This window comes from Dryobates pubescens, chromosome 2 (genome assembly GCF_014839835.1).
Source record: "Dryobates pubescens isolate bDryPub1 chromosome 2, bDryPub1.pri, whole genome shotgun sequence".
Classification (NCBI taxonomy): Eukaryota; Metazoa; Chordata; class Aves; order Piciformes; family Picidae; genus Dryobates; species Dryobates pubescens.
Window position 1 is genome coordinate 27,429,416 of NC_071613.1, and position 17,671 is coordinate 27,447,086.

The window sequence follows — 17,671 nt, forward strand, 5'->3', positions numbered from 1 at the left end:
ATCCAAACAGAGTTCTCATTTCAAGTGTAATCACTCTCATTGCCTCTCCCACACTGCCTATATAAATAATTTTAAAAAATAATCGAGATAATAGCACAAGCAGTTTCAGACTCTCAAAAGCTGAGTGGTGGCAAGGGACCAACACATTAGCACATAAAACCACAGTAAACTGAATCATCGCACCTGCTCTGGCATGTTTATGAAGGAAGTCTGAGATGCCATAAGACAAGTATGAACCAGTCTGGGGCAAGTGAAATTCTGTTTTTCATTCCCCTATGGTATCAGAGCCCTAAAACCAAGCTTTAGTTCCTGCTACCCCTGTGCAGCCTGTAATACAAAGGCTTTCATGTATCTTGAGCCACTCTGTTGAAACCAAGAGCTTTTAGATGTAACCACATTAACTTTCGTCTGCTAGTCAGATTTGCTGCTCCCTGTGGGAAGTGGGGATACTTCCAGGAGCTGGTTATGCTCCTTAGCCTTGAGCCATGCCCTATGGGCGGTGACACTGGGACCTGCTGAGCCACACAGACAGTAGACATGGGTACAGCAAAGGCATGCTGCTCCCCTGCCTTGCTGCTCCCCTGCCTTGCTGCTCTACCTGTGGCCCCTACAAGCTTCTCAGAGGCTGAGAAGCACGACTGGAGGTCCTGCACCTTTGAGCCTAGAGGCAGCTAGAGCACTACCAGGATGCTTCCCTGGCCCTCCCTGTGGCCTTTATCTGCCTTTGGATCAAGTAACTGGAGACACACAAAAGAGAGGAGCATTATGTTGTTTTACCAAACAAGAAATTAAACAGAGCCAAAGGTAAAGAGAAACCCATGCACAAACAATGCCACAGGAGTGTTACTGCCACACCACCAGCTGGGAGCAATTTTGGCTTTACTGTTTTGGTCAATGCTCTGACCGAGATGAACAAGAAGTGCTGTGTTTCTGTGGTGGTTACTCAGTTATTGTGGGACTGCTTCCAGGCTGCTGCTGAGCACTTGCATGGTGTTCACCATGCTGGCAGTAGAGGATGAGGCTATGGACAAATGCTTTTCCTTTGCACTGACTTCCAAACTCATGAAACGAAAGGCACAGACCAGAAACACAGAGAAGCTGGGGGGACTGCAAACAATGCTCCCCAAGTTGTTTCACACTTTCTCCCTTTTGCCGTGGCACATAGAAAACACTTGAAGCTCCTCCCCGGCCTCAGCCTCCTGGAGGAAGCAGCGCGATGATTTTTCCTTGCGGGATCCTTCGAGGGCCTGCCAGGGACGGGCGCAAGCTTAGCTCGCACCCAGCCAGCGGCTGCCGGTTGCCAAGCCAGTAACGGCTGGCACCAGCCCTGGGCCGCCGGCATGGCCCTGCGGACAGCCATGGCTTGCGTTCTGCCTTGCCTGACCCCACCGCAGAGCAGAAACGCGCTGGAGAGCTCCCAGCCGCGCCCTCAGGCCTCTTGACCCATGATTTGATCGCCGCCCCGGCTCACCGGGGAAGGTTGCTGAGCGCCCCCGGCTCGGGGAGGCCGCACCCGCCCCAAGCCGTAGCTCTGGGGGCCGGGCCGGGCGCTCCGCGGTGGCTCTGGGCCTGCGCCGCGTGAGTAGCGAGCAGGCCAGCCGGCGAGGGGCCGCGCCGGGGCGAGCCGCGCCTTGCGCCGGGGCGAGCCGGGCCTTGCGCCGGGGCGAGCCGGGCCTTTCCCCGCGGCGGCCTCGGGCTCGGCGGCGCAGGGCGGCGCGGGCCCGGGCAGGTCGGGGTGGACCCTGCGGCGGCGCCTGCTTCTGCCCGCTGGGCGCGGAGGCCGCGGGGGAGGTGAGCGGGAGGTGGCGGCCGAGGCTTTGACAGAGCTTTCTGTGGAGAGAACTACTTACCAAGGTTTCTTTAAAATACAACACATTAATTTCCACCAGCTAGAAGTGTTACTGCTTTGTTTTCCCTGTGTTCTTCCTCGCCGCAGCGCAGGAGGCGATCGGCCGCCAGTGGAATGGCTTTAGTCCCCTACGAGGAGGGAGCTGGCTGGGGAGCGCGGCAGCTGCACAATCCTTCGGCCACGTACCGCTTCGCCAGCCACACCATCCGCATCAGGCAGGACTGGCGGCAGCTGGGGGTGGCGGCGGTGGTCTGGGATGCGGTAGGTGTTCACAGCAAACGTTTCTGTACTTTATAGGTTCCTGTTGCACTTGCCCTAGCTCTCAGAATCACCGTAGAAAATTATTTAACAATGAGTTGTTAACGAAAAGCTTTTTTTTTTTTTTTTTTTTTTTTTTTTCCCTGTAAGATTTTATATTAAAACCAAAAAGCTAAACTCTGCTTTTAACTTTTTTTTTCCCCTCACAGGAGTTGCTGGAGGACTGTAAGGGAAACAGGGCCACCTTAAACCCTGCACAGCCATTGTCAAATATAGGAATTACTCCAAATTACTCAACTCTCACCCATTTCTTAACAGTGGACCATGATGTTTGTCTTTCAGAGCACAGCATGGATCCTGCTGCTTATAGCATGTAGGACTGATAGATATTATCTTGGGGATAAGAACTGTCCAAAATGGAAAGGTTTGTGGCAGGCCCAAGGCTGCATGGCAGCTGGCTGTAGCATTTTAGGAAAATTCTCAAATGAATTGGTGCACAGAGCCATTGTTTTTTTCCAACATCAGCTTTGACAGAACTTGCTATGGAGAGAACTCCTTATCAAGGTTTCTGTAAAATACAACACATTAGTCACCACCAACTAGAAGTGTTACTGCTTTGTTTTCCCTGTGTTCTTCCTGATGACATGCTCATGATGTGCAACCTTTTGAAATACCACAGTATTAGACTTTTGTAATGCTGTGTTCATTCACCAATGTTTCACACCCCAAAGCTTTTCCTTTCCAAATACAGCTCTTTGTGCCTCCTGTTTGAGGATTTATGAAGCAGTGGTTCTGTAGCCTCTCTGGTTATTTTTTTCTTTTGCCTCTCTGAAAGTCTTCCATAAAACTTGTAAAAAGACATGTACACACAGGAGGCAGAGAAGAGCTGAACAGAGTCTTGCTACAGACCTGATGTGCCTGATCCTTCTCATAGGTCCCAGAAGACTGGAAGCTGGCCATTGTGGTGCCCATCCACAAGAAGGGCCAGTTGGATGAGCCAGGGAATTACAGGCCTGTCAGCCTGACCTCAGTGCCAGGCAAGATTTTGGAACAGGTCATCTTGAGTGCAGTCACACAGCACTTAGAGGATGGCCAAGGGATCAGACCCAGCCAGCATGGATTTAGGAAGGGCAGGTCCTGCCTGACCAACCTGATCTCCTTCTATGATCAGGTGACCCGCCTGGTGGATGTGGGGAAGGCTGTGGATGTAGTCTACCTGGACCTCAGCAAGGCCTTTGACACTGTTCCCCATAGCAAACTCCTGGCCAAGCTGTCAGCCCATGGCTTGGATGGGAGCACACTGCATTGGGTTAGGACTGGCTGGAGGGCCGAGCCCAAAGAGTGGTGGTGAATGGTGCCACATCCAGCTGGCAGCCAGTCACCAGTGGTGTGCCCCAGGGATCAGTGCTGGGCCCCATGCTCTTTAACATCTTTACTGATGATCTGGATGAGGGCATTGAGTCCATCATCAGTAAATTTGCTGACGACACCAAGCTGGGGGCAGGAGTTGATCTGCTGGGGGGTAGAGAGGCTCTGCAGAGGGACCTCGACAGGCTGGACAGATGGGCAGAGTCCAACGGCATGAGATTGAACACATCCAAGTGCCAGGTTCTGCACATTGGCCACAACAACCCCATGCAGAGCTACAGGCTGGGGTCAGAGTGGCTGGAGAGCAGCCAGGTGGAGAGGGACCTGGGGGTGCTGGTCGATGGTAGGCTGAACACGAGCCAGTAGTGTGCCCAGGCAGCCAAGAGGGCCAATGGCATCCTGATCTGCATCAGGAGCATTGTGGCCAGCAGGAGCAGGGAGGTCATTGTGCCCCTGTACACTGCACTGGTTGGGCCGCACCTCGAGTCCTGTGTCCAGTTCTGGGCCCCTCAGTTTAGGAAGGATGTTGACTTGCTGGAACGAGTCCAGAGAAGGGCAACAAAGTTGGTGTGGGGTTTGGAACACAAGCCCTATGAGGAGGGGCTGACGGAGCTGGGGTTGCTTAGCCTGGAGGAGACTCAGGGGTGACCTTATTACTCTCTACAACTACTTGAAGGGAGGTTGTAGACAGGCAGATGTTGGTCTCTTCTCCCAGGCAGCCAGTACCAGAACAAGAGGACACAGTCTCAGGCTGCGCCAGGGGAGGTTTAGGCTGGATGTTGGGAAGAAGTTCTATCCAGGGAGAGTGATTGCCCATTGGAATGGGCTGCCGGGGGAGGTGGTGGAGTCACCATCATTGAAGGTGTTCAGGAGACTTGATGGGGTGCTTGGTGCCATGGGTTAGTTGTTTAGGTGGGTTGGATGTGATGATCTTGAAGGTCTCTTCCAACCTAGTTTATTCTATGTATGTATTAACCAAGAGAAGGTTACAGTGAAAAGATACCTTCATATCTCACTCCTCCAATTCTCCACATCCACTATCTGTATTGTCTCTATCTGTATAACCATCTCTCTCAGTGTAAATCAGAAATTTATGTTCAGTGTGACCGATAGGAGCCCTGTGCTTAATTAATCACCTTTGTCTCTTGGCTTAGGCTGTTGTCCTATGTGCTTACCTGGAGATAGGAGGCATTGAGCTCCGGGATAGGTCTGTGATTGAGCTGGGAGCTGGGACTGGATTGCTGGGAATAGTAGCCACATTATTGGGTAAGGGCTTTTTCTTTGTTTAACCAGTAAAACTAGCAATTTTACATGCCTGTTGTAGAAGTTAGCACCAATGCTACATACATGAACTGTGATACTTCCTGCCTGAGTCATCTTCTTGTTAGACTTCAGAGCCTACTGCATTCTTTATTGAAGAGATGGTGCCACTGCAGTTTAGTTTATGGTGGGACCCTGTTAAGGCTGATGCCTATTACCATGGTACTCAGCTCAGCAGCATTCAGTTCTGCAGCTGTTCTCTCCCAGGGTGCAGGTGCTGTACTTGCTATCTTCCACTTGTTCTCCTATGCAGCACAGAAAAAGCTACAGAGAGAAGCTGCTGTCTTAGCTTGCATAAGCCTTGCTAGCCTATCTTGGAGACAAGGAAAGCAGGGTTGGAGAAACAATCTGGCTGTGGCTGAAGCAGGGACTGAGTACTACGTTAATTTTGTGCTTATAGTCCAAGGTTAACTTTGTAATTCAAAGCTCTTGTGGTTATGGAAGGTGTCTATTCAAAGTGATGGAAACATAGCAGCTTGGTAAAATACAAAATGTAAAATTACGCAGGCAAAGCTTCTCTCTGACCTGTGAAAGAAACTAAGCTACCTCTCTCCTTCTGAACAAACAGAGAATTGGAGCAGGTTGATTGTAATAATCCATGTTGTCACCTATGAAAACACAGAAAGTAAGTCTTCTGCTTTCACGCACCAAGAAAAAGCTCCAGACACAATTTAATCTTTGCATGGAAGATTCTTCATCTTCATACTCTTAAGTGACTGATGAAGGGTAGGCTGTATGTAGATAGTGAACTTTTGGCTTTATTCTTTTGTTTATGTTTAACCGGACAGCTCAGGGGAGTTGTTAGTGTTTAATAGGAACTAAGGAGCCTGTATTCCAAATGCTGTATTTATGGACGTGTACTCCTGTACTGCTTAGGTGCTCATGTTACCATCACAGACAGGGCAGCAGCACTGGAGTTCCTGGAGTCAAATGTACAGGCTAACTTGCCTTCAGAACTACGTCCGAGAGCTGTAGTAAAAGAGCTGACCTGGGGAAAAGACCTACGTAACTTCTCTCCAGGAGCATTTGACTTCATCCTGGGTGCAGACATCGTTTACCTGGAAGAAACTTTTGCAGACCTGCTTCAGACACTGGAGCACCTGTGCTCAGAGCGAACTGTGATTCTTCTTTCCTGTCGTATCCGCTATGAACGGGACCACAAATTCTTGAAGATGCTGAGTGGCCGTTTCTCTGTGTATGAGGTCCACTATGATGCCAGTAAGGATGTTCATATCTACAAAGCACAGAGGGGTAGTTGGAAGGATGAGTTCTGACTCTATGTGTTGTTAGTAAAGTACTGTTCAATCTTCTTGTTTCTACTCAATACACTTGTTCTTAAGCATGTAACTGCAGTTGTGTTATCCCACTGGCTTCTTGTTCTGATGGTCTTGTCTGATCACTTGGCCTGATACAGCAAGGACTGTATTGTTCTGCGTATTGAACCTCTGCTTCATTTCTCAGTCAAGTTGTATAGGGTCTTTCGCTGACATTTTATCAAGACTAGTAATTGCAACTGATTTAAGTTGCAGAAATTTCCAGGCATCACAAGTGTCATCAAAAGATCTGTTTAAAATCAAACTACACTTAATTTCTGTGGAAAACTGAGACATAGATTACAGTGGGGTTTTTTTATTAACTCTTCAAGAATAAAAGTAGATGAAATGTAAGTTAACAGTTAACTCTATTAAATCTCTTTAACTCTTCAGGCCTTCTGCATCTCAAAAGTTGTAGTAAAAGAGACCACTTAAAGGGTAAAACCAACAAAGGCAGCTGCAATAAAGTTGTTCTGTTGTCACTGCTGAATTTAAGAGGCATAGGGAAACAACCAGATCTCTAGGGAGGGTTAGGAATCAATATTGCAGGGTAAGCTAACTTAGAAATCAGTGGTGTTTTTACATGGCTTGCAAACATGGAGGCTATGCCTGCAGTACTGAAGCAGTCATGGTTCTTCAGTTGTTTCCAACAAGATAAACTTTCCCTTGCACAGATCAAGGCTCCTTGGAGCAGATACAGACATACATGTGCCAGTAGGGAATGTAAAACATTGTCAAACTGTTCTTAAAAGTCAAGGACTGATTTGATATTTAAAAGTACTACTAAATAATGTTTTACTTTCTGCCTTTTTTTGTGGCTGTCTCTGAGAGCTGCTTTTTAGGAGAGGAATATGCTGCTGTAAAGTCTTTGTAGCTGAGGGAATACTTACTCTTGTATTACTTGGAACCTTGGCGCACTGTCTAGATTTCAGTGTGCTTTCTGTGCACAGTGGGTTAGATGCTATTCTAAGTAACTGGTTTCATACCTTGAGTTTGTAAAAAACATCTCAGTATGTTTGTCCCACAAGATCCTATGTGAAAAATGCTCTATCCTAGAATCCAGCTCACACCAGTAGCCGACTTCCTTCTGTTTCTAGTGGTGGAAGAATGAAACTGGTGAAAACAGTGGGCTAACAGAAGACAGTTCTAAGTGCAGGAATTGCTATATTTTGGTGTTTTTTTTTGTTTTACTTAACTTGCAAAGCCCCACATCAGGTTCAGGCTTTAAGTGTGTGCATGTCTTTGGTACTGGCTATAGCAAGCACTAGCAGCTACTTCATGCCATGGATGTAAGCAGTTCTTTATCACTTCTACTTCCATCAAACTTTCCAACTGGAAAAGATGCAGTGCATCTGTGGTCCAGAAGTGATGTTCACACTGTAATCTGGAGATGACACATTTATCATTACTGCTCCCATGAATGAGGCCCAAAGGTGGTGTGCTTCATCCCTAGTGAGCCTTTTGTGTTTTCAGCCAAGTTCCTCATCTGGCTCTGGACTCGGCCTGAGCGTTGCTACTCTATACTAGTTGCTTACAACAGTATCCTTGGAAGCCACATGGTGTCACTAAAACAGTACTTACGCAGCTGGCTGGGAATTTGCAGCCTGAAAGTAGAGTGGATGTCCCTTCCACGGAAAGAAGACAGCACCTTTAATTAAAAACAGACCATCATATGAGCTTTAATGTGCCAGACAGGGATTTTTCTGCCCTATCAACTGGATGAACAATGGTTGAAAAAAATTACAAGCTCTTCCCCATGCTCATTGGCTCTAGTTTTTGGAGCATCTAAGTTCTTGCCACTCCCTTTTCCTCTGCACTGCTGTTTCCTTCTCTCTGGACTCATCTGCAGTCACAGTATGTTAGGCTGGAGCTGGCAGAAAGCTGCATGCTGCTGTTTGGGCTTGTGAGTGCACGTGATTTGGTCCATGGGGGAAGCTGTTACCTGACTATGTTTGGCCCTTGCGAGAGGCTGCAGCTTTGCAGTGGTTTAGCAGTCTGTGCTGTTGCCATAGTAGGAGCATGCTTCAAAAGTCTGCTTAAATAGCACAAAGTACAGTGTAGTACAAAGTAAAGCCCAGTCCAGCAACCTACATACTTCCAAGGAGGGTGCCTTGCTTTGAGAATAGGAAATATTTTGTACTTCTGAAACAAATCAGTTTAATTGCATCTCTTTCTAAACATTTAGCAGTCCATTTTCTCATTGCTGCTGTTAGTCTGTAGACTTCCTACAAGAGCCAACACGTCCCAGAAGAGACCAGGCCTTACTTCTTTTGCTGTTACTGCTGTACAGCAGCTGGCTGAACAAATGCTGCTACCTGTAAGAAAATACTTGTGAAGAAAAATGTGAGATGACACTGGCAGCATGCCTTGTCCCTGACCTGCAGAGCCGAGATCTTGGTGGTCCTTTCCACAGTTTGGCATGTGACACCTCTTCAAGGGGACACCTCCTCTGCTACAGGGAGGTGGGTGATCCTTTAGATTCAGGAGACTGGACTCAGGAATATTGTGTGTGGGCAGGCCACCACCGCAAGCATGTTAGTTCTGGTTGTTTTTTTTTAAGCTACAGTGTATAGAAGCAAGCAGCAACCATGACAATGTAACTGAGCTGTACGGCCCATTCCTGCTGGGCAGTGCTAACATCCACCTGCACCAGACAGTGCAGTGCCTTATGTTAGGCTTTGCAGCTCTTTCATGTTCTCATCACACTTACCTTCAGGGAGATGTTGGGAGTAAACCATGCCACACGTGCAGGATAGAAGTAGCAGAGGTGTAATCACCTAGCGAATGACCACAAAGAAAGCAGCCTTCTGTGCTGACACATGCAAATGCTGATGTCCTGACTGGTTCCAGGTGAGCCTGCTGCTCAAGTATGATACAATGCATAGTAATGGTTCAGTGGCTCTTGGCAATTAGGCTAACACCCTGCCCAAGCACTTTCTAACAGCTGATGTGAACTTACCTGTAGGGAGGGTGTTTGGGCGTGAGTCCCTGAGTACAAGGGAAAGGCATAAATAGTTTCTTGTGAAATAAAATACCCTAGAGAGAGGATCCAAGTCATTCGTAAGTAACCAGGTAAGACACGGACATGCTGGGAGTCTGTGAAACCATTTCTGAAACATACCATTCTGCAAGGGAACAAACTTCTCTAAAATGTCATTGCAACTAAAGTCATGTCTGATTAAGACATGGAGTGTGACATCCAGCTCTATCTTACAGACAATGAACTTTGAGGCGCAGCAGTTGTCAGAAGAATGAGGTTTACTGGCTGACCTACTGACTGCACAGAGATCTGCATTACTCCACTTTCAGTGCAAAATTGAAGCCAAACAGTTTGGGATTCCCCCTCATTACTGAGATGTAGATTTTTCTGAGCAAGTACATGAATGGCATTATGAAAACACTCCATTGTGAAAACCACAAAATCCCAGGCATAATGAGCTGACCTTACAGTTTCCCCTTGATGTCACTGGAGGTGTGTTTATCTCAGTGTTGAATTTGTTCTTCTGGCTTTCATCCCAGTGTTTGGATCCAGCCTTGCAGATTACATAATTGGGTTGCAATCCTTGCAGCATTTGCTGCCTTCTGCTCTGTTATTAACATCAGTAGTACATGGTTTACAGGAATGCTTAAAAAGACAGTATATTGGAACTGTGAAAGGGAAAAGTCTTTCATAAATGATTAACTAAAAGAACTAATTGCCACCAGAATGGATACTGGGCTGCCCAGGGAGGTGGTGGAGTCACCATCCCTCTAGGTCTTCAAGAGGAGATTGGACGTGGCACTTGGTGCCATGGTCTAGTTGTGGGGTTTGTGGTGACAGGTTGGACTCGATGATCCTCGAGGTCTCTTCCAACCTTGGCGATACTGTGATACTGTGGAAAGCAAGTTTAAAAATATCAGAAGTGGAAGAGAAGCTTTGTTTTTCATGACTTAACTTTTCACTAACTCCATTTTGGGAAAAAGGTCTCATGAATACTTCCAGCAGGCAGATCATGAGAGGACAATACAGTCTCCTTAAAATATGCCATTTCCCTATATTTCTATCTAGCTACCATTTGCCACTACATTAATGTAAACAGAATATTCTGCTCAAAAAAGAGACTTTTTAGAGTTTTTTAAAGCATGTTTATGTGTCTGCACATAAATGTTTGTGTAAAAAGGGAGTTATGACAGTTTATAACACAAAGGTTACAGTAAGAAAAAGCACTTCTTTATGACAATAATCCACAAATTCACAAGAATCACTTTAATATACAAAGCAATTACTACCATTCTGAAACACAAAGCAGCTAATATGTACATAGTGTTAATAAAATGCATTATAACCCAGTACAATTTTTTTTAAACACAGATAAAGCACAAAAAAAATAAAGTAAAAAAACCCCAAAAAACCCAAACCCCCTAACAACAGGGATGTTTCTAGATTTTTGGGGAGATGTAAATAATTTCTTTTCCCCCAATAATGGATTTTCATTTAGCCTTTTAACTTCCACAAGTATGTGGGAATCAAGCTCAAATACCCTGTTCTGTGGTAACGTGGTTTGGGTAAAAGAATTGGAAATGCAGATGAGGTGAACTTACTCTTTCCAGCTTACATTACAAAGGGAGAAAAATAACCCTTGCTCTGGAAGCTTCCCTGAAAAATGTTGTTCCAAAACAATTTCAAATTATAAATCCAGAGTAGAAACAACTTATATTTGAAGTGAACTACCAATCTGTGGACAAGTCTGTGGAGGGGTTGGCTGCCAGCTAGCACCTTTTCTTTCCCCATTCCCCATCCCATCCCTAGAAGTCCATATAAGCAGCACAGTTTCTAATCTCATACAAAGTTCTAGAAAATTTTAAAATTAACGTTTTTATATAAATAAATGTCATCACACAAACAAAAAATGGAGTGGCACCTGGATAAAACACAACTTGTGGAGAGCATCTGAACACACTTAGTTCTTATGAGTGGCCATCTGCAGATAACTAACTGGCACAAGGCCTTCCTTGCCCATGCTCACTCAGTTGTCCCCTAATTTAGAGAAGTATGTATCTGAGGCTGAGTGAACGGATTGCTCCCAAGTTATGAGTATAGTAAGTGGTCAGCTTATAAAGTGTGCCAACCCTGAATTGTTATCAGCTTGTCCCTGGCCCTTTTACTGCCAGCACACAGCTCCTGAGGGCAGCTGACTTCTTCTGCCTCTCGCTGGTGAAAGTGAGACCTGAATTTACACAGCAAGTCACAAACTGCACTTGTAGTACCAGAATACAAACAGGTCACTGCCTTCAATTTGTGCTACACAAGCTAGCCCAAGCAAGTCTCTTTGTGGGCCAGAGTTTAAAGAAGTTTAAAAACACTTAAAAATGCAAACCCTTTCCACCAGCTGCATCTGGTCCCTCTTCCCCACAGATGTACAGATTTAAGCCATATCCATCCACAGACCTGAATCTGTCAGAAGCACACAGTAGATGGGATTTCAGCACCAGTCTGGCTCTTACCAGACCAACTGAGCTTCAGGATGCATTCAGGTTTCTGCAAAATCAGTGTCTTTCACAGCTTGCAAATTCAAAAGCACAGGGAAATGAGTTCCCAGGCACAGTACAGAGAACCATCAATGTACTGTGTGCTTTTAAAACCTGCTCAGAGTGACAGATTTCAGGGCTGTAGCTAAATTATCATTGTTCCTACAAAAGAAAGGTGGCTGTGCTTTTTAAAAAAATCTTTTAAAGCAGAGTGACACATTGTCAATGCCCCCTTAGATCCTGCTATCAATAAACCAAAAAGCTTTTTGATTTATTCTCTTGGAATGCAGCTTGTAAAACCTGCAACCAAATCTCAAATTAAGAAAACAGGAATAAAGTGGCTGAAGCTTTCCTTCCAAATTAACTTCCCTTACCCACTTGAGATCACTGAACTAGTTCTATTCTAAAAATAATTTCACATCTGTCCTGTACATACTGCTCTGAGACACCACACAATTCTTTCTAGTCTTCGGTACTGCCAATTCGGATCTCCTGCCTTTCTGAAGCAATGCCTGCTGGATGCCAGGTGCTAACCAGCAAGTTAAATTTGCAAAGGAGTCAACTGCTGTGGGGAATTAAGTGAATTGTGTGCAGGCAGCAGGATTACAATTGTGCCAGGAAGCTTCTCAAGCAACTGCTCTTAGGTTTTGTTTGTTTGTTTGTTTTGTTGTTCTTGTGTTTGTTGTTGTTTTTTTATTATTATTTTTAAAAGTGCACATTTTAATTAAACATTTACAAACAATATAGTGTAACAAAAATAAATACATGACCTTTTAGTTAGATCATTGGCAAATGTTACATCACTAACCAGCTTCAGGGTGAAAAGATGACAATAAAAACAGAGGGTTAGGAAACCATGAAATCCTTTATGAATTATCACCAGATTTGCAACCACTGATACTGAACTTGCTTTGATGGGGAGCCTTATCTTTAACCCACAAACATCACTGTCTGTCATAAATTAGAAAAAAAAAAGCAGAGGCCAGTTTTCACTAACAGGTGACTACTTGCAGCTACAGTCTTCTGGAAGCCCAGATTAAAAAAAGCAAACCAAAAAAAGTAGTACAGGTTTGGATCAGAAACTATTAGGGCTGTTTTTCCTTACTAATTTTTTTTTTTTCCTGAGCCTCTTAATGATTCCAAACACCCCACAAATTTTCTGATCAACGTACAAGTACCAAAGAGGACAGTGGTCTACAATGCAAATATCAGCTACAGAGTAGCCAGAACCTCTTGGTACCTGTACAGTCCTGACAAGCTAAAAATGTGCTTTCTGATACAGGCAATGGTGCTGGCAACTACCTGATTCCGGTGAAATAGCTGCTTAAATAAAATTGCATCGCCACTACCCCAGGAGGAAAACCGAAGTCTTACCAGTGGTTCCTTTAGAAAATAACACCTTAACAACCTTCCCATTGCTTTGCCTTTGATAACATAGCTGCCAAAGAGAAAAAGCACAAAAGTGAATTATTCTGGGGGGTGGTAGTTGTAAAACAACTGTTTTACACCATTTCACAAACCTCCATCAATAAGAAAAAAACCCAAAAATAAACCTCACAAAAGCTGTGAAAAATGAAATAAAATTCTTGAAAATGAGTAACTGAAAAACAGCACAAAACAAATCAGCAATAAGCGCTAGAATAATGCAGCCCAGAACTACTGTGACGGGAGGAAGCTTTCACACGCGCACACATCCACACACACCCAGACACACACAGAAAAGTAAAAACTTTTTTTTGACCTCCATATACTATAATACTCAGCATTCCTGACTTAAAAGCTCTCAGAGCTGTAGATTATATACTGTGTGTATATATATATATATGTACATATATTATACATATGTATTTTCCAAGAATATCTAAATTAAAAGAGCACCTCTGACAATATCTTAACTGCCTGACCGGTGCTGTTGTTTTGCAAAATAATGACATTACAAAAATTATATTTCAAATCAACTCTTGTTTATTATGAGCATAATGGATCTAGCCCTTTCTAACCCTTTCTTTAGGTAAAACAGGCTATCAATTCTTGAAAACTCACAACTGTGAGATATAAAACTAACTCTCCCTCCCTTCCCCTTGCCAGCATAACTTCCTTCCTACTTCCAAATGGCCTTAGTTTAAAAAAGCTGATGACCCCAACCTCACTACCTAGTAAGTAACATGTGAATGCATTCCTGTGTCATATTTCTTCCCTTTGTGGATCAATATGAACAGTAAAGTATGGGTAACCCTAGCCAGCCCTCTACTTGCTCTGACATATTTTATTACTGTGATTTAAAATTTTCATTAAATAAATCCCAGTCCCTAAATCCTCAGTCCAGCATAAATTAAAAATAAAGATTCTTGCAGATCCCTACCTACTTTAAAATAACTTTCTTTTTCTTAGTGAAACATTAACTGCTAATGAGGTCTTGACTAATAACACTACGGACTCCTTGCAGACCACGCAGACACACCAGTAACACGGTTCTTCTCTCACTGCCACAGAAATCTGCACCAGCCCTAGACTAGAAGAACCCCCTCTGGGTACCAATTTAGGCTCCCTGATTCATTCGGCATCCAGGCTTTGTGCCAAGTGGCTATCAGCAAGCGCTACGCAGTGCTTGTTACCCACCAGGAACAGCTCTCAGATCACAGCCAGCCTCATTCAGGTTCACTGCAAAACCACAAGTTTTTGCAAAAGAAAAAGCTTTAGTGTAGGCATGTGCAGCTTTTTCTGTGTTTCTCAAAGGTGGAGGAACCATTGTGTATCATTGTGTAAATAAGGCCATCGTGAGCCTGATGTTTTACAAGAGCGACTCCTGCATTAGCAACATTTCTGCTTCAGCATTAGATCTGAAAAGCTGGTAACCGTTGCATGTGTTTGTATTCTCTGCTTTTAAGAATCAGACATTTTTAATAAAAACACTGCTAAGAATTTAGGGTCTTCTTTAAATTTGCATTGCTAAACTAATAAATTCTTCCTCCACTAAATAAAAACATGAAATCCATCAATTCTCTAGGGCAGATAAAAATAGACACTTATAAATCCCCTCAAAACCTGTGAAAGTTATTTGTCTCATAATTCTGATACTCACGTTCTCTTCCTGAAATAGAAACATAATTTGAAATTATTGATAACTCGAGATTTAACAACAATCCTACTGCTTTTAAACTCTTGTCTCTTGGAAACTGAATGCCCTCTCAAATGAGAAAAGTAGAACTTCTAACACTGTTTAGCTGTTTGAGACTCAGCTGCCCAGAGTTTTCCAAATGTTCTTGTAACATCACATGGATTGTAAAACCATTTTAGAAGCTTGTGTTTGAAATTTATCTTAAAAACAGGTAAGAGTGAACATGGAAAAAAAATACTCTCCATACTTTTGCCAGGCAAGGCATTAGTACAGACCAGAGTCTTATTCCTGTATCACTGTACATAAAAGTTTGACCAGAAGCCCAAAGTAAACTTGACTCCATCAAATGACCCAAGATCAAGGGACTGGCATCAGAAGGGCAGTAAACAAACTGCACATGATTCTTTTTGACACCTTCTTGACATTCCTTTTTTTGGTTCTTTTTGAGCCTGATTCTTTTTAAGTCCTTTCTTAGTACAGAGTTGATTTAAACATGAACTACATTTTTAACAAGCAACTCTGGGAAAGATTGTATTTCCTCAGTGCACACAAAACATTCCATCTTGCAAACAATAGAAGCGTGAGTAATTCTACATGGAGAAATAAATTACTCAGTAAATCTGACCCTTTACATGAAAAAATCCATAGAATAAATTAAGAATTTAGCTAGCCTGGCCAGGTTCAAATAATTACTATCTTCCCTTGTGAAGCAGAAGTTGGAATATTTGTGTTTGAAGTCTTTTTCAGTGTTTGAGGTTGTCCCGGTAGTTAATTTACGCAGCCTCAAAGTTTGAAAAGGAATCTAGCAAACCAGACTGATGTTTCCTTTGACTACAACTATTTCCATTACACAAGATAGTGGTTGGGAAATGAGGACTTGGGACACAGACTATATTGTCATCAGGGAGCATATATGTGGAGTTTGGCCATGCTTCAATTGCTTAGCTGTTCTGCATACCAACAGGTAGTGCTTTCATGTGTTACCCTTGCTTATTATGTGGCAGTTTTAAAAGCATCGCTATTTTACCTTTTGTTCTGAATTCCTTTCCCACTCAATCTCCCAACCAATATCCTATGAAGCTGGTGTTTCCTTTTTGTCCATTCAGAATGCTGAACATGCTTGCAACACATAAGCTTCAAGAAGAAACCAACTAGTGAGGTGTTTCTGAGGTTTGGAGTTTTTTACTAGTCCAGGAGGGCTTAATACAGAATACAAATAAAAACCCTTCCTGGGCTAGTTTGCAAAAGGCATGTTATCTCCACACCAAGAATGTGACTGTTGAGTGCCTTTCATTTGGCATGCTGCTTAGCTGTGTATTTCTATAGTTCATAATGAACAAGTGAAACCAATTTGGCAACCATTGCTTCTTCATTGCACCATGAATGCTCCACATATGTGGCCCACAGTTCTCCGGACCTAGAGGCTGGGGTAGCTCTGTCTCTAAGGCAATGGGAAGAGCTCAGCACAAATTCTTCAAATCGTTAGGAAAGAACCTTCCCCAAAGTAACTTCCCAAGTGACCATTGTTGCTCCTTGAAGTGGATGGGGAGACGAGAAAAAAAGCCTGTTTTCCTTCTTCACGCTGAGACTGATGATGAAAATAATCTTGTAGGGGGAGAAGTGGAGGCAAATACTTGAACATTCACAGTTTGATGCAAAGCACAGATGAAGTATATCCTGTAGTTGCTTCAGGCAGTTTTGCGCATAGAAAAAAAGAAATGTTTAGAAAATAAAAAGTTTACTTTGTCTTTCTGGGTATAGCCAGAACCAGTCTCTATCCCACCTGGACAAGTGAAAATGGGAATCCAAAATTAATCAGATTTGTGGCAGTAAAGGTCCTTAAGTGCTTTCAACTCCTCAATCAGTGTCTTGTTTTGGTTTTCAAGCACGGCCACTCTATTTTCTAGACATTTCACATACTCCTTTTTCTTCCTGCGGCATTCACGTGCTGCCTCTCTGCAAAGAAAAAAAGGCCATTTAAACCTAGAATGATCACTGGCAGACATCTGCTACTTACTGTTCATGTCAAACTTTTACTTAGCACTGCCATTTTTAGGATATGGAGGTATTGTTAAGAAATGCAAGTTAGGAAAATATGCTAACTTCGTAACAATTGCTCCTCACATACACTGAAGATCCACAGATCATTTCAACATGCAGATCTCAGTAAGTCAGCACCAATTAAAATTCTGCTGCTGTGAGAAAAGGATCCTACTCAATGACAACATTCTGCTTGCAAGATTTACATAAGAACCTTCAAGCTAAGTTGAATGCTGCTGCTGCAACAATTTAATTGATTTTGTTATAACAAAGATGCATAATGAAAACACGGCTAAAACCAATGTTCATCTATTAATCTCCTTATAGTCTTAACTCTTCCTTTTGCTGCAGTCCAACCAAACACTACAGGCCAAGATGTTCAATTGGTGCCAAAAAAGAAAGAGCTGTATTTAGAGTATTCATGTATTTGCTCTTAAGCAATACATTTTATTAACAATGTCTGCATCATGACAATGATAATATAGATGACTCCCAAAAATGACAAAATAAACAGTCGCTATCAACCATATAAATCTTTAGCTCGTCTGCTGTGCCAATAACATGGCAATGTTAATGTACTGAAGCAGATTTTGAGACAGCCAAACCCTCCAGGCTTGCTTTTAAAGACTGAGCTGCCTGTAGATGACTTGGTAACATAGAGAACATCAATGAAAAATACCTTTGAAAGTGTTAATGTTCTGCTCAACATCCCAAAGGCAGTAACACTAATGATGAACCTATCCTGCACAGCAAGTGTAATGATATAAAATGTGCAAAGTAAGCACAAGGTTAAATGCTGCAGGTGCTTGGGAATTCAGGCAGGGGTCTCTCCTCCTGCAACTCAGCTTGTCAAAGCAGCATACTCCAGACACATGTAAATAAATGTACATGCTGGTT

General features: G+C 43.5%; 2 protein-coding genes across 2 annotated transcripts in view; one reads left to right on the forward strand and one right to left on the reverse strand.

Moving 5' to 3' along the window:
- The first annotated feature begins 1,314 nt into the window (after positions 1-1,314).
- On the forward strand, positions 1,315-6,853 carry METTL21A (methyltransferase 21A, HSPA lysine). Its single transcript, XM_054173102.1, has 4 exons — positions 1,315-1,578; positions 1,942-2,110; positions 4,630-4,741; positions 5,672-6,853. The coding sequence occupies exons 2-4, from the start codon at positions 1,964-1,966 to the stop codon at positions 6,067-6,069; spliced, it is 657 nt and encodes a 218-aa protein (XP_054029077.1). The 5' UTR covers positions 1,315-1,578; positions 1,942-1,963; the 3' UTR covers positions 6,070-6,853.
- Positions 6,854-12,680: 5,827 nt separating this feature from the next.
- Positions 12,681-17,671, reverse strand: part of CREB1 (cAMP responsive element binding protein 1) — a 35,530-nt gene continuing 30,539 nt past the window's right edge. The window contains exon 8 of the mRNA XM_054173142.1: positions 12,681-16,690. Within this exon, the coding sequence (XP_054029117.1) occupies positions 16,546-16,690 (145 nt within the window). The 3' untranslated portion in view covers positions 12,681-16,545. The remainder of the gene's footprint in view (positions 16,691-17,671) is intronic.

Excerpts from the sequence above, each read along its gene's own strand:
- METTL21A (XM_054173102.1), top strand. The coding sequence starts at position 1,964 with ATGGCTTTAGTCCCCTACGAGGAGGGAGCTGGCTGGGGAGCGCGGCAG. Across the intron at positions 2,111-4,629 it reads CGGCGGTGGTCTGGGATGCG|GCTGTTGTCCTATGTGCTTA; the intron begins GTAGGTGTTCAC and ends CTCTTGGCTTAG. Across the intron at positions 4,742-5,671 it reads AATAGTAGCCACATTATTGG|GTGCTCATGTTACCATCACA; the intron begins GTAAGGGCTTTT and ends TGTACTGCTTAG.